The sequence below is a fragment of the Pleuronectes platessa genome, chromosome 16 (genome assembly GCF_947347685.1).
Source record: "Pleuronectes platessa chromosome 16, fPlePla1.1, whole genome shotgun sequence".
Classification (NCBI taxonomy): domain Eukaryota; kingdom Metazoa; phylum Chordata; class Actinopteri; order Pleuronectiformes; family Pleuronectidae; genus Pleuronectes; species Pleuronectes platessa.
In genome coordinates this window covers 16600300-16614311 of record NC_070641.1, presented here as the reverse complement: position 1 = coordinate 16614311, position 14012 = coordinate 16600300, and the positions used below count along the sequence as shown (strand labels likewise).

At 41.0% G+C, this 14012-nt stretch overlaps 3 protein-coding genes across 5 annotated transcripts in view; 1 reads left to right on the top strand and 2 right to left on the bottom strand.

The window, feature by feature from the left end:
• The window catches only part of cyth3b (cytohesin 3b), a 38577-nt gene extending 36613 nt beyond the window's left edge, over positions 1-1964 (bottom strand). The window contains exon 1 of the mRNA XM_053442793.1: positions 1937-1964. Within this exon, the coding sequence (XP_053298768.1) occupies positions 1937-1949 (13 nt within the window). The 5' untranslated portion in view covers positions 1950-1964. The remainder of the gene's footprint in view (positions 1-1936) is intronic.
• A 1920-nt stretch (positions 1965-3884) lies between these two features.
• On the bottom strand, positions 3885-7512 carry LOC128458131 (small integral membrane protein 10-like protein 2A). Of its 3 annotated transcripts, XM_053442789.1 has the most exons (4): positions 7438-7512; positions 7246-7342; positions 5198-5630; positions 3885-4111 (listed from the first exon to the last, which is right to left on the bottom strand). In XM_053442789.1, exons 3-4 carry the CDS (start codon positions 5375-5377, stop codon positions 4091-4093), a joined length of 201 nt encoding a protein of 66 aa, XP_053298764.1. In that variant the 5' UTR covers positions 5378-5630; positions 7246-7342; positions 7438-7512; the 3' UTR covers positions 3885-4090. The 3 variants fall into 3 exon arrangements, 2 of the variants coding, with proteins under 2 accessions (XP_053298764.1, XP_053298765.1); XR_008341991.1 differs by having other exon boundaries at positions 5485-5630; positions 7246-7510; XM_053442790.1 differs by lacking the exons at positions 7246-7342; positions 7438-7512 and adding an exon at positions 6003-6242.
• On the top strand, positions 6479-13600 carry LOC128458130 (ras-related C3 botulinum toxin substrate 1). Its single transcript, XM_053442788.1, has 6 exons — positions 6479-6870; positions 7986-8057; positions 9123-9240; positions 9516-9578; positions 11715-11874; positions 11963-13600. The coding sequence occupies exons 1-6, from the start codon at positions 6836-6838 to the stop codon at positions 12091-12093; spliced, it is 579 nt and encodes a 192-aa protein (XP_053298763.1). The 5' UTR covers positions 6479-6835; the 3' UTR covers positions 12094-13600.
• The last annotated feature ends 412 nt before the right edge of the window (positions 13601-14012 follow it).

Here is a 14012-nt window from a genome sequence, read left to right as displayed (position 1 = left end):
ACCAAATTACCAGACTCTTGACATATTCAAATTGTATTTGTCTGACCTATTTCTGTTTAACTAAATGTCTACGGCAAATACAGCACCATATATACACCCCCCTCCCCCAACCTCCTTCCCTTTGGCTCCCCCCTTCTCCTCCTCCCCCACCCCCTTTGATTCAGTTTTGAGGTCAGCTCCGAGCTCGTCTCAGCACCTGATCTTATCCTTTGTAACACTTTGCATATGCCTCTTGTCCCCGGTCAAAAGCCTTTCAATACAAGGTGCGACTCTGTTGGACAAAGAGGACGTTAGACACAGAGATGCTCTGCTCGGCTACAGCACTTCAAACCAGAACCTCAAACTGAGGGTTTACGGATTAATGCGTCAGAGCTAAAAATTGTGTGGATTAATGTTTGATTACACTTAGCATCAGTAATCCATTCCCCATGCATGGATGTGGAGACTGAATGTGTCATTTATAAATGCCTACGCTGCTTGTTGAGGTGAATAAACAATTGTGAATTGTCAAATTAGATGTTTCAAGCAGTGAGTCCAATTTTTTTTTTCCGAGAACATGTTTCCTGTTTGGTTTTCAAACATTAAATCGATGGCCGACATGTTCATTTTGGATTTTTTAAATGAAGCTCAACACAGACGTGATCTAAAGGTTCAAATATGTAGAATGGATCATTAGGATTGGTTCAACTTTCCAAGGAAAATTTGAGGACAATGGCCAAAATAAATACAACACTAGATTAGCTGCAGAGCAAAGGACAGTCTGGAGTCTTTGCCAGAAAGTGAAGTTCAAGAGTTTCTGTCTTGATTTTCTCCAAAGTGTGAACAGATGTTTATTTTTGTGTGTTTTTGGATTCATGTTGTCCCACAATCTTTGAGCAGAAGGTTGTGAAAACTTTAAAAAACCTCCTAAACTCGTTGGTCATGGTTTATCATTTTGGGGAATTACACTAACTCATATTAAGCTTGTAAACTATAGAGTGTATATAAAGATGGCATCATTTCTGACTTGCAGGAGGAAGTGGAGACGCGTTGTACAACTACACAGTCTATGAAAAATTAAGATGTATAATTCTCCCCAAATAAGGCTAATTAAACCTATAAGACAAAGCAAGGAAAAGAATTGGACCCCATAAAGCAATAAAAACATATATCCAATATAGTCTATTTAAATCTGGGCACTGGAGACTTTACTCGTCAAGAAGTGGATGTGTTCCACCGGGAAACTTGATTTCACAATATTTGAACTGTATTCAGTCTGATGTGTGTAAAGTTTAACTTGACCTCAACTGTTCCCCATTCATTTTGTTGTATGAAAGAGAACATTAAACAAATGATCAGTCATGTATGCAAAGACTCAACTACTAAAATTCAGTATATGACTATTGTGTATCGAAGTGGGTTGTACTTTACATGCACTGCAGTGCAGCTTTAATTGAATCCCAGCCATTTCCATTTGCAGCATTATGACTCTTTCACACTCAGCCTCAATGAAGCACACGTGAGCTGCTGCAGATGCCAAAGGCTAAAACTCTATAATCTTTACTCCACAACCCCCTTTTCATGTTTTTTTCCGAGGGTCCAAATGGTGGCCGGCAGAAACAGGGTAAAGATAACCCGACTTATCTTTCATCTACATGTCTCTCTCCCGCTCTCTGCCAGTCCTTTATGATAACCCTATTAAAATATTTTCCACTGACAAATCCCTGATAAATAAATCCTCTTTTTGTTATTCTAGAAAAGGTGGGGGGGGGGTTGGGGGGGCAGCGGGCGAGAGGGTTTGTCTGTCACATGGAAAAAACTACAGTTGCCTTGGCAACCCAGGATGGTTTGACACTGCAGCCTGGCATCTGAGCGGAATGTTGGGAGAAGTTTGCTGGGGACGTATTTTTTTGTTGCGTTGAGCGAAGGTGTCAGCAGTTTGTAAAAATCTACTTACAAGAAGTGCACATTGAAGAGAGGAGCCAGATGGTTCTGCTGCTGGCTGAAGCTCATTCATCACAAGTTCGGTCTCTCTGTGGAAACACAGGAATGGATCATAGAGGACTTTTATCTAACTGGTCACAGAAAATTGAAGATAATTAACTTTATACTTTATGCTACATTCACGTGACATTTCCAGAGGTATACACATTCAAAAAATGTGTACTTTCACAATAAAGCACTGTGTTAGAAAACCTGACACAATAATTCATGACAAAAAGCGGAATTAGTTAAATAGCAATAGAAATATATAATCATTGTTATATTCATCACTTAGTGATTGTTGTGGTTTCCAGCAGATATGAGTCGAGCCAATAAGTGATAGGATGCTTCTCTCGTGTGGACACATCAGGTACTGCAATACGCTCATTCTTCAGCAGAGGAAATGGGAACAGGCTGCCATCTTCTGTCTCTTATGGGAGATTTTGAATATCTACATTACAATAAATGAAATTGAAGGCAATGCATGATTTTGTGGGTGAATGAAAAGCAGGTTATAAGGACGACTATTTTGCTTTATCTTCCAATTTAATAAGATTTTTCTTGACACCTTAAAATTCTTAAAACAGAAAATTAGGTGCGTGGCTTTTCCGTGCTGCTCAGCAAAGAGCAGCATTAACCTATAGTGCTCAGTTCTGAAAAGGTGCAGGAGAACTTTTTTCTTTTTTTCTAATTTAACACACTCCACAGGACAAAATGTAAAAATCAACAAATTACAGCTTGGCAGTAGCTTCAGTCCATACACTGGCTGATGAATGCTTTTTTCTAGTGTTGATTAAAATGTCCAACACCAAAACAATATACCTGGAAGATATGGATATACTGCGTGTGACTTCCATCAAAAGCAAATAAGGAATAGACTTTATCAAATGTAACTTTCACGAAACTCTCAGTTTAGAAACGTGTAATTATTCCCGATAGACATGAAGCCTTTCCATCACTTCTACCCTAATTATAATCTTTAGTATTATACTTTGTGTAATTATTTGTTTTATTACTACTTGTAGCATCCTGTGTCACCATGTCTACCCCTGGTCCATGTGTTTGCAATATCATATTTCAGCTCTTTCTCTTTTTAGGACTGAACACACGTCACTGGGGAAGAAAGAAAAACAGGGAAGTGAGAGAGAAGGGTTTTTCCACACTTGGATGTTTATATGTTGTTTGAGGTTACAGAGGGTAATGCAAAATTACATTTATCTATAGCGGTCAAATGAATAAAAAAAGAGACACTGCCAATTTGATAAAGAATTACAAAAAAGGGCTTAGAAGAGCGATTTCATAAATTTATTATTTTTCAAATTCAAATCATCCTCGTCCTCGGTTCTGTGACGTCGACCCCGACATTTATCACAGATTAAACACTCGGGGACAAATGAAGCTACAAAAATAGTTTTGAAGGTAAAATGTGTAACCGTTCCAGTGCAACACAACAGTGGCAACCTGTGTGTACGAACACAAAGAGGACATGCAGTGATTCCCTCTGAGGCTGCATGTCCTGACAGAGACCATGTACCGACCCCAGCCTCAAATCAAGTGTCCAAGCCACAGCTACAAACATGCTTTGCCGGTGACATGCGGTGTAGATGTTTATTTTTTTTAATGAAAGTGAAATTATTCCAGTATTTTTCTGTGACATCTTTACACTGAGCTCCTAAAAAACATACATGTCAGACAATAAGAAGAAGCCACAAAGTCCCACAGCAACAATCATCGGTTTTTAAGCTGAAACCGTCACAGTTCTCTGTTCGCACGCCACAGTCCTCCCAGACACGATGAGCGGCTCCTGAATCTTCGGTGGCAAGTGAAAAACCTCCTGATGCATCTTTCTTCTCCGCCGACTGACCTCTGCTCGTTTTTGCAGACGTCACTGTTGTTCCTCCCCCCCCCCCCCCCCCCCCCTCCCCCTCCCACCGCAAAAAGGCACTGGGCTCGCGTGACGCGGGCTGACCACGGCAACAGGCGCTGTCACATTATTGCGTCGCCCCAGCAGTCTGCAGAATTACACTTCCTCTCAGCAAGCGGCCGCAGCGTCCGCCAGTCGCCTGGTGAGGACTGAAACATGGCAGTGCTCACAATTCAGAGTCCAGAAGCAGGCACTGGAGACTGATCAGTGGATTTCAATGTGCACCTGTGAAGAGATGAGGAAGACATGAGTGAAAAGGTCCACAGTGAATCTGAAGTGTCAGTTTGTCATTAACTGTCTTCAATCGTTTAAATGTCACATAATCGTGTAAACCCATTGATGTGTGTGAGCCGAATAGGTGATAATCCAACCTGCGAAATTTAGGCTATATTTTTAAGGAATGTCAGAAATATTTGCTGGTTTGATACTTTTGAATGTGAATGTCTTCAACTCGTATTGGTCAGCTTATGATATTAAAATGAAACATTTGATGGAAATTAAAGAAAGACAGATAAAGGCCAGCGTAACTACTGGTATTAGCGTGTTGCAGATATAATGGAAATACAAACTGTCCCAGTAAAGTATACCACATGCACATCTTAGAAACTGTAAAAAAGCCAAATAAAAAAAATCTAAAGGATTTATATTCAGAAAACATTTATCGTGACAATAATCGATAACCTTTGTATCTTGGTGTAATTTTTTACCATAGGGCCCAGGACTTAGAATCAACTCCTCTCTGACACGATTAACGAGACAATGTTTTACTGTGGGTCAGTTAGATTTTACAACATTAGTTTCATCTAATAAACCAGCAAATGCTTTTAAATTGTTTTAAATCTAATCTACCATCTATCCGAAGAGGGGGAATAATTAAAGAACAAAAGCATCTCAGTGTGCAGACAACATGACTTCATACAGCACAGTATTTATAACTAAATAAACTAACTAACCCCATTTAAAGGTTAGGTGCACAAATTCTACTAATTGTGGTTTTCTTTACCCTAGAATGGGCCGTTTATATTTAAATACTCTATATTTACAGGGAGTGGCTTCTCTCTACGGAGGCTGCCATGTTTTTACAGTAGCCCAGACTGGACAAACTAAACACCTTGTGAGTTTTTATGTCAACTGAAGGCTACAGGTTCTCCTCCATGTTTGGAAGTGGAGAGTGAGGTGAGGGGTGTTCCGCTGCAACATGCAAGTTCACCACAAGGTGTCACTAAGTTCTACACACTGAACCTTTAAAACCACGATAACCTGGTAAACTTGACTACGTGTCTTTCACCACACGACGGAGGAGCTCGTTACCTGTAATCTGACATTAAACATCATGGAGGCGACGAGGTAGATGTACGGGAATCTGATCCGCAGCCGCCATGCGAGATCAAAGAATATCAACAAAGTCCTCGTCAAGCCTTTGGAGAAGACGCCGTACGAGCGACCGGCGGAGTACGAGAACCGGAGCACGAGATGGGACAGAGCCGCCATAGAGGCGCTGTCGGCCCGCGGGAGCTCGCTGCAAGGAGACGGTGTCAGCTACAGAGAAGAACCGGCGACGGGAGAAGAGGTCGCGGGGTGACAGCTCATGTTCTTACCGCTGTCTCACTCCGAGCTCCATCTTTCTTTACGGGGCTGCTTGTGTTGGCAGAGGTGCTCCGCCCCAACAGCCCCTGCTGATTGCCGGGGGACGGGTGATGGTGTGACACACGGAAGTGGAACGTGGGACTTTCACGCCCCGAGTCTAGACTCCCAGGCAGATTGAAAAACAACTTTAGCAAAATAAAATAGAATAAACAACCTTTATTTAAATAAATCTTCCTCAGATTTGTAAAATGTTTTGCTCGGCATCATTGCCTTTTCATAAACAAGAGTTTAAAATCAACAACCTTCACACAGGAGCAAAAATCTGACTTTAAACATAGAATAAATAATAATAACGTCACATTTATGGCGATATGTATCTATATTTACTGATATGAAAATGTTTATCTTAATATAATATTTGGCAGCATCGTTCCACCCTAGTTTATGTGTTTAAATGCTTTTGCATAAATGCATTCCGTGCAAAATTCCCAAAAGAAATCTCACAATATCTATCAGAAATGAGTTATACCTTCATACAATCTCTACATTTCACAGTGATGAGGTGAGGTCTGCAAACCAACGTGTCTTTAACAGTGTTTGACGATTGAAGTCAATGGCACAGCTCCATCCGGTTTCAGTCCCGTTGAAAAACTTAATTTAGTGTCAGTTTCTTTTATGTTTCTTTGTATTATTTGACAGTAAGAAAATAAAGTCAGTAAACCCGAGTGCGGGGAATACAAAAATCCATCGTAAACAAGGCTGGGTTAGCTGACGTCACTTCCTCATTCCGTGTCACACTCTATCTCCCCCGGCTTGTTCTTTTTTATTTATTTTGGGCCATCATAGGAGATATTTGCATTTTAAACGACACATCTCGTGACGTCTGTTCCTGCTCGTGTTCTCTTTAATTTACAGAAACCCGTGGGGCCGCCAGCTGTTTGTTTTGGGGTGGGTCCCCGGTGGGCGTGGCGACGTCATAGCACCGGAAGCAGCGTCTAGTGGTGGCGGTGTCCGGCTTCACTTTTTTTTTCTCTCTCTCTCAGCTCAGGGGTGGTGGCCGCTGTTGTTGCCTCGCAGCTTCCCGATCAGCCCCTACGAAAGCATGGGAATGTCGAGTGCCCACGTCTGACTGAACTTGTGCTAAAGTGCCGCAGAAGTCACCGCCAGTTTTTCCCCCGCCCTCCAGCTCCACCGCGCCCCAGAGCCGCGCTGCGAAACCACACACACGCCCGAGAAGGAGACGTTGTCGGGGCGTTAAAACACCAGCGAGCAACCCCCCCTCCCGGACAAAGGAAACGAGACGTGCGAGCTAACGTTAGCTTGCTCCCGGGGCTAACCTAGCACTCCTGTAGCTGCGCCGCGATGCAGGCCATAAAGTGTGTCGTTGTCGGAGACGGGTGAGTTGACTTCATGGAGATCGGTTTCGGTTCAGGCCTCCGAGTCCCGTTGGGATAACTCGAATGGGCGAAGTGTTAGCATTTAGCTCAAACCAGACTAGCTAACACTGAAGCATTTTTACGCCAGGATTTTCCCAAGACGGGTGAAGTTAGCTGCCGAGCTTTAACTTCACCTGCTTCTACTACGTGGATATTACGGGTTTCTCCCACATCACCACTGATAATCGATAATTTTCTGATTTAGTTAAACACCACTTAGCTAGTTTCACGTTGGTTAACCTGCTGTTAACCTGGTTACTGTGTTTTCCTCCCACTGTGGGTGAGTCACATAACTGCACACAGAGGAGTTTCAAGCACCTGGCCGCAGTTACTCACCTGTTGAGCAACGCGACGAGTTAAACTCCAGCTTTACACCGACGTGTTTGTGCCATGTTCTGCTGCGTTGCTGGTTTTTCCAGCTTCTCCACAGTCTCTAAAATGCACGAGATCGTTCAGTGTGAGTCTGGTTAAAGGGTTAAAACACGAGCTATAACCGACTGTGACACGGTGAGAGGGAGGTAAACTCACTCATACTGGTCAGGGTGTGGTGGATAGCGCAGCAGCACAGTCACCCATGGGCCTGTGACAGATTTTTCGATTCTGACTCAATGGTGCATGGGAAGTTGTACAACACTTAAGTTTCACATTTAGTAAACACTTGTTATCCTGTTTGCTCGTCTTGGCCAAAAAAACTAATTTAGTGTGCACAATCTAAACCGGATTTCCCAATGAAGGGATGACTAACAGTTATTTGTTTGTATGATTTGAACTCTGAGGCTTGATAAGAGCGAAACAATTTATAAGTTAATTGACTAGCAAGTTGACAAGTGATTTTCCAGGCAAAACTGCAGAGAGATCTCTGGTTGAAGCTTCTCCAATGAGAGTATTTGCTGATTTTGAGATCATAGATAGAGAATCTGGATATGATCATTTCCAGGAAACGTTTGTTTGGCATTTCGTTGATGTTCTGCTCTTGAGCTGTTACATAAGCTCAAAGCACTGTTATATTCAGAAAGGCTTTTTCTTTTCTTTTTTTTTACTAAACAATTCATCTTCCGTCTCCTTCTCCCCTCCAGAGCTGTGGGTAAGACCTGCCTGCTCATCAGCTACACTACCAATGCCTTTCCTGGAGAGTACATCCCCACAGTGTGAGTATCTGAGGCTGCAGCCTAGTGTGGATGGTTCATTTATGCATTTGTTTATGCAAGAATAGGAGAAGATCTGCACTATTAATCCATTATTTGTTACCACCCTTTCTTGTACATTCTCTGCATAATGCGGGAGGCATCTTTTATTTCAGTTGCCTATTCAGATGAAGATTTTGTTGCCTGTAGAACAGGTTATAATCACTGCTGTGGGCTGCAACTGAGATTTAGGGATAGGCGTGTTGCAGGAAAACCCAATATCATCGACCTGCAGTGCCCCAGTCCCCGCCCCCCAGCTACTGTTTAGATCTATGAATGCGAGAATCCCCCAGCAACTGTTTCAAACCTGTGCATGCGGCACCAGTTAACCAGTTTGACATGCGCTAAAAGGAAACCAGAAAAACAGAACTCCATTAAGGCTACCAACATTATATATTATATATTTTATTCGTAGCGACTTACAATTAGTGCATTCAACTTCATACTTATGTGTGTTTTCTAAAGGAAAAATCAACGTAAAGAGATTTTGTTTGACCTTCATTTGGAAACACAGCGATGGAAATCTGCAAAGAAATAGCATGTGGCTTAAAGCGGGTCACTATTATGCCACCGGAGTTTCTCTATCATTGTGTGTTAAAATAATGTTACGCCTAGATGGTGTGAATACAAACACTTGGTTTCCTTATGTTCGTGGCTCTTGAACTCGCAAACGTGTAATTATAAAACGGTGGCCAGTGCATGCATATGTCTAGGTATTTTGGAAACCTACACCCCATCTGGTTCCAGACCAGCTGTGGAAACTGTGTTTCTCTGAATCGGTCTGCCATTCAGTCTGGGCTGGCTGAGCAGCCTGTTAATAAACAACATGCTCCGTTTAGCTGAGCCAGATTAAAAAGGTGATGATTCATTTTCAAGAGGGAGCTGAAGAGGCCCAGCTGATCAATGCAGAACTTGTTTTTCACCTCAACGCTTGAGTGTTTATTTCCTGTCTGGAATTTTTTTTTGTCAATTTATTTTTAGCAAAACGTGTTTCTTGTTGTCTCATTCTCATATCATCACTTCCATCAGGTTTGACAACTACTCTGCCAATGTTATGGTCGATGGAAAACCCGTGAACCTGGGCCTTTGGGATACAGCGGGACAGGAAGATTACGACAGACTCCGCCCACTTTCCTACCCTCAGACGGTACATTGGCACATTTTGACAATGCTGTATTTTATTAGACTTGTTATTCTTCCCCTTGACTTGTGCCAGGCGCTGCAAGTATATTTTTTATGCCGGCTGTGCCCTTACATTATTCATTTGGAAAGATTAGGAGCTTAGAATGAATTAGGAAATCAGAGGGAAAGAAAAGCACCACACCTTTGTGTGATTATGAACACAGGAGCATTTGTTTCAGTTCTGGTCAGGAAGTGATTGTTATGGACTTTGATTGCATTGTTTCCTTCTTTTCTCACCAGGATGTGTTCCTCATCTGCTTTTCGCTTGTGAGCCCTGCCTCTTTTGAAAACGTCCGTGCCAAGGTGAGTTGACTCAAATAGGATATAGTGGAGGCTGTGAACGTGTTACCATGGAACTGTTTTAGTACATAACGATAGATCTGTTGAAAAGCCTAGAGTGATTTAAGAGTTTTCATTGGATGACCTTTTGTAAAGATGTATATCCACACTGGTTTCTGTCTGGAAGATGATTCAACTTCAAAAGCTACTGATTTAATCTTGTGTGGATCAGATTTGTTGGCACTGGTCTGGTTGGTAGATTCCTGTGTCGCCCGACCAACACATTCCAGTTAAAGCATCATCACTATCACTATAGCTGGAGGTTTGATGAGGATAGTGCACTAGCCAATCATCTTGGGAAAGTCAGGGTATCTGGTACTACAACAATGTTAACTTGAGGTATTTAAATTGTAGTTGTGCAGTCAGTATTTATAAGGAATGCAAAAGCACTGTGCTGACAAAGGGACACACAATAGTTGAGTGACATCTTAACCAACTCGTTGAATGAATTTGCTTTTCGAGATCACCAGGTCTAAAACAGAGTTCTTAACTTAAGGAAGGGGGTTGACCACATTTAAAATAGATGACATTCCACACTGCTTTTATTCCTCTGTTCTGGTTTCAGTCCTGACAGTTACTGGTTCACAACAGCTGGCCTTTATCCTCTTGGTCTGTGTTCAGACCAACATTATGCCTGCGTGTAAAACATATCTGTCCAATTCATTAAAATAAAACCAGTTCATATACACAGCACTCGGGGCTCCAGCAAAAAAGTTGAACCAGTCAAATGCATAAAAGTGCGCATTCTTGGTTTTTACTTTAATATTTATTTTGTAACTTGACCACTGTATTTTTGCTATTTACATTGTGATTAACGCAGCAATAAAACAAATATTTTATATTTGGATATTGTGTTTTGGAATCTGTTAAGATTTTAAATGCATCAATCTGTTACTAAACCCTCTGTATTTCATTTTATTGTCTCACTGGTACAAAAACTAATGATAATAATGTGCAGTTTAAACAAAGGGATCTTTGGTCTGAATCCCTGATTATCCACCACAGTGGCTCAGGGTTACGTGAGAAAACTTTGTAAAAACTTTTGTGAATCAGTGAGATGTTGGCTTCAAGTAAAGCTTACGTCAGCTGAGCAGCATCCGCAAACTGCCCATTTGCGCCTAATGAATTCGAAATAAACACTTTTGCGGTTTTTGAGCCAGCCAGTTTCAGTTCCCAGTAAGATAAGCTGCAGTTCTCGTCTGAAGCTGTGGCAGCAGAAAGAGCTGCACTCAACTGTGTTGAAGTGTATAACTTATTAATGTAAATTAGTTAATTATTACATTACATTTAGCTAACTTTATGAGACGTTAAGAGGGGAAAAGGGCAGAGATGTGTGTATTTTCTATACTCACTCTGCACTAAAGCATGTTGTAAACACACAGAATTATTAAAGGCATATATAATGGCACAAACACTCTTTATTATGAGAGTATGGTCCTTGTATAATAAGCAGAAGTCTCCAGAAACAGCAGTTTCTCACACCTATAGCAGCTCTTTAGACACAGAGAGAAAACATACACTTGTAGAAAGTTTGATTTTATTATCACTATTTGTATAAAAGCAGTGGGTGACACGAGTATCTGCAGGAAGTTAAAATCAGACACTGCCGGGGTTGGTTTTATTGCCCATGACTTCTGTTCTGGTTTCGCTTTCATAGCATCAACCTTTCATCCAGCCGCACTTTTCAGTGATAAGGGCTCCGTTAAACCCAGCCCACGCTAACTGCTCATCATCGAACAGCTAATGACCAGTTGAGAACACATTCCTCGGCTCATGAGCCAGATATTTCTGTCATGAGGTGGTTGAGACCGAAAATGGAGTTAAAAGAAAATGAATATTCGGACATAGATTTTTCAATAAATAATGAAAACGGATCTGCTGGACTTTTTGTTTAACGGATCAGCCTGAATGGTGGTAATACTGTGTGTCAGTGTTTCCAGCTTGATGTGCTGCCCCTGAGTGACCAGAAAGATCAGCTAGTGTTTTAAATGCACTCTACGCTCTTAACAAACACTGTTCCAATCACAGCTGAGTGCATCTGTTGCTAATAATAAGGTTTGAGAAGTATAACCTCTAACCTGTGTTGTTGTTTCCGTGCAGTGGTACCCTGAGGTGAGACACCATTGCCCCAACACTCCCATCATCTTGGTGGGCACCAAACTGGATCTTAGAGATGATAAGGACACCATAGAGAAGTTGAAGGAGAAGAAACTCACTCCCATCACCTACCCCCAGGGACTGGCAATGGCCAAAGAGATTGGTAACAGCACTGACTCATTATCTGGTCTTTCAAGCTGAAATGTTTAAAAGACAAACATTAAACCCATTTCTCTGCGCACTTCCCTCAGGTTCCGTCAAGTACCTGGAGTGCTCAGCTCTGACCCAGCGTGGCCTTAAAACTGTGTTTGACGAGGCCATCCGGGCCGTCCTCTGCCCTCCACCTGTCAAGAAGAAGAGGAAGGTGTGCTCTCTCCTCTAGGACTTCCTCCTATTTGAACCGGTTACAGGGGAACATGACAGCTAGTGGTGAGGGTGGCTAATGACACAGGAGAAACACACCAGTATACACACAAAACAATGTGCTTCAGTTTCTTTTCTTCCATCAGCGTAGCTACAGCAGTTCTACCGGCCGTTTCCATGCTGAATTTGACATAGGGTCAGATTTAGGATATGGGGTTGAATGATTTTAGACCCTAGTTCTTTTTTAACAGCGTGTACTGTATAGATGAGTCTATGAAATTATTAAAATCTTGAGGCCTTCTGAAATGAATTGGATGTTTTGTTAAGAAGAAAAAAAAGACAGTGGAATGTTTTCAATTTGTTCTTCCACTGGTTGTCCACGTTCTTTTTTGTTTACAGTCTTGGTTGTTTGTTTTGAGTGGAAGAAACATTGCCAAATGCATTCTGCACACATACTGTATTTCAGCCAAAAAGAAAACGGTTGTTCTTGTTTCTCAAACCTCCGAAATACAGCTGAAAACTTTTGTGCTGCTGTTTGTTTCAGCTTCATGACCGATTTCTATTGGATTCACTTCAGTTTCACGTTTCTAGAGCAATCCTGTGTCATCACACGGTTAAAAAGAACTTAAAGTAACCACCTGTAAAGTCCATTTTGTATCAAATTTACCATTCAGCACTAGCACATGAAGTATGATGCATCATTTTCATAGGTGTAATGATGACAGAGAAAAAAACTACAAATTCACTCTGTGAAAACGTCTGCTGGCTCTTACAGTGCTATTCATCCCTGAAAAAGACCTTAAGGATCCAGTATTTTATGTGTTTGGCTTTATGGTATTTTTTTTTCCTCTTTGCGATATTACCCGAGAAATATCTCAACTGTTTAGCTGCCCAGGAGCGCAAAGCTGAAAAGTTAACTCGATATTGGATTAGAACTGTGTAGGTGTTTTGGTGGTGGGGATCAAGAGCACCTTTCATGCTCTGTGGGCATTTATCAGAAACCTTTTGTGCAGCACATACAATTTTTAATAGCATCACTACTGGCCAAGCAATGTCACTAAGGAGCAGTAACAAAGCTACTGTCGGTTATGGTGTAGTATACAGTGTACTCATTTTTGTTATAATCATGTGATTGACTATTTTGTATCACACTTCACTCACTGTATTGTTAAACTAACACTATGAATATCCTTTGTTTATTACCTCTACAGTTAACGCTACCTTAATCTCCCTGCAAGCCTAGCTTTTTGTAATTAATGCTGATAGCATGTATGTGCAACATATACTGAAAACTAAGATTAGAATTGCTACAGTTATATTTTTTGCCTATTTACAAATTGTATTTGAACTACTAGATCAGGGGTTAAGTACATGTTGCTCATCTGTATTGTATTCAGACATCAAGCTGTGCTTTAATTCAAGCCAATGTTGTGACTTGTTAGTTTTATGGATAAAAGCTATTGTCACTTTTTGAAAAAGCCAATAAATTCTTGAAAAAAAAAAGACTCTTTGGTGACCGATGGAAACTATTGTTTTTTTATTTGATTGAACACCAACACAAAATTAAATCTGTCAACAGGAAATCTTTCTTTGATAACCGAATAATTCTTTTAGTCAAACATAATGAACTGAATATCTTTGGATTCTGTTGAAGATGTTGTCTGAGACTTAAAGAGAAAATAACAGATTAATTGATGGGAAAACAAAGTACTACTGAAACCTAAAATACAGTAAATTCTTAACTCAGACATTATTGGAAAATGTGAAGTGAATGTGGAAATTTCATTGTAACGAGAATTTGTTTCCAGATAGGATGGTTCTGCCTTTTTTTTTTTCCATTAAAAAATTTGAATCAGCCCCTTCTCTTCAATTAATACTGACTGTAAAGAAACAGTTGAGTTGATTAAGCGACTGATAGGACGCAAACTGAACATTTAG

What these genes read in the sequence shown, in the direction of transcription:
- LOC128458130 (XM_053442788.1), top strand. Translation starts at nt 6,836, where the DNA reads ATGCAGGCCATAAAGTGTGTCGTTGTCGGAGACGG. An exon ending in TGTGTCGTTGTCGGAGACGG is followed by an intron (nt 6,871 to 7,985) that starts GTGAGTTGACTT and finishes TCTCCCCTCCAG; the next exon opens with AGCTGTGGGTAAGACCTGCC. An exon ending in CACTTTCCTACCCTCAGACG is followed by an intron (nt 9,241 to 9,515) that starts GTACATTGGCAC and finishes TTTTCTCACCAG; the next exon opens with GATGTGTTCCTCATCTGCTT.
- LOC128458131 (XM_053442789.1), bottom strand. Translation starts at nt 5,377, where the DNA reads ATGGCGGCTCTGTCCCATCTCGTGCTCCGGTTCTCGTACTCCGCCGGT. An exon ending in TGTTTAATGTCAGATTACAG is followed by an intron (nt 4,112 to 5,197) that starts GTAACGAGCTCC and finishes ATCTCTTCACAG; the next exon opens with GTGCACATTGAAATCCACTG.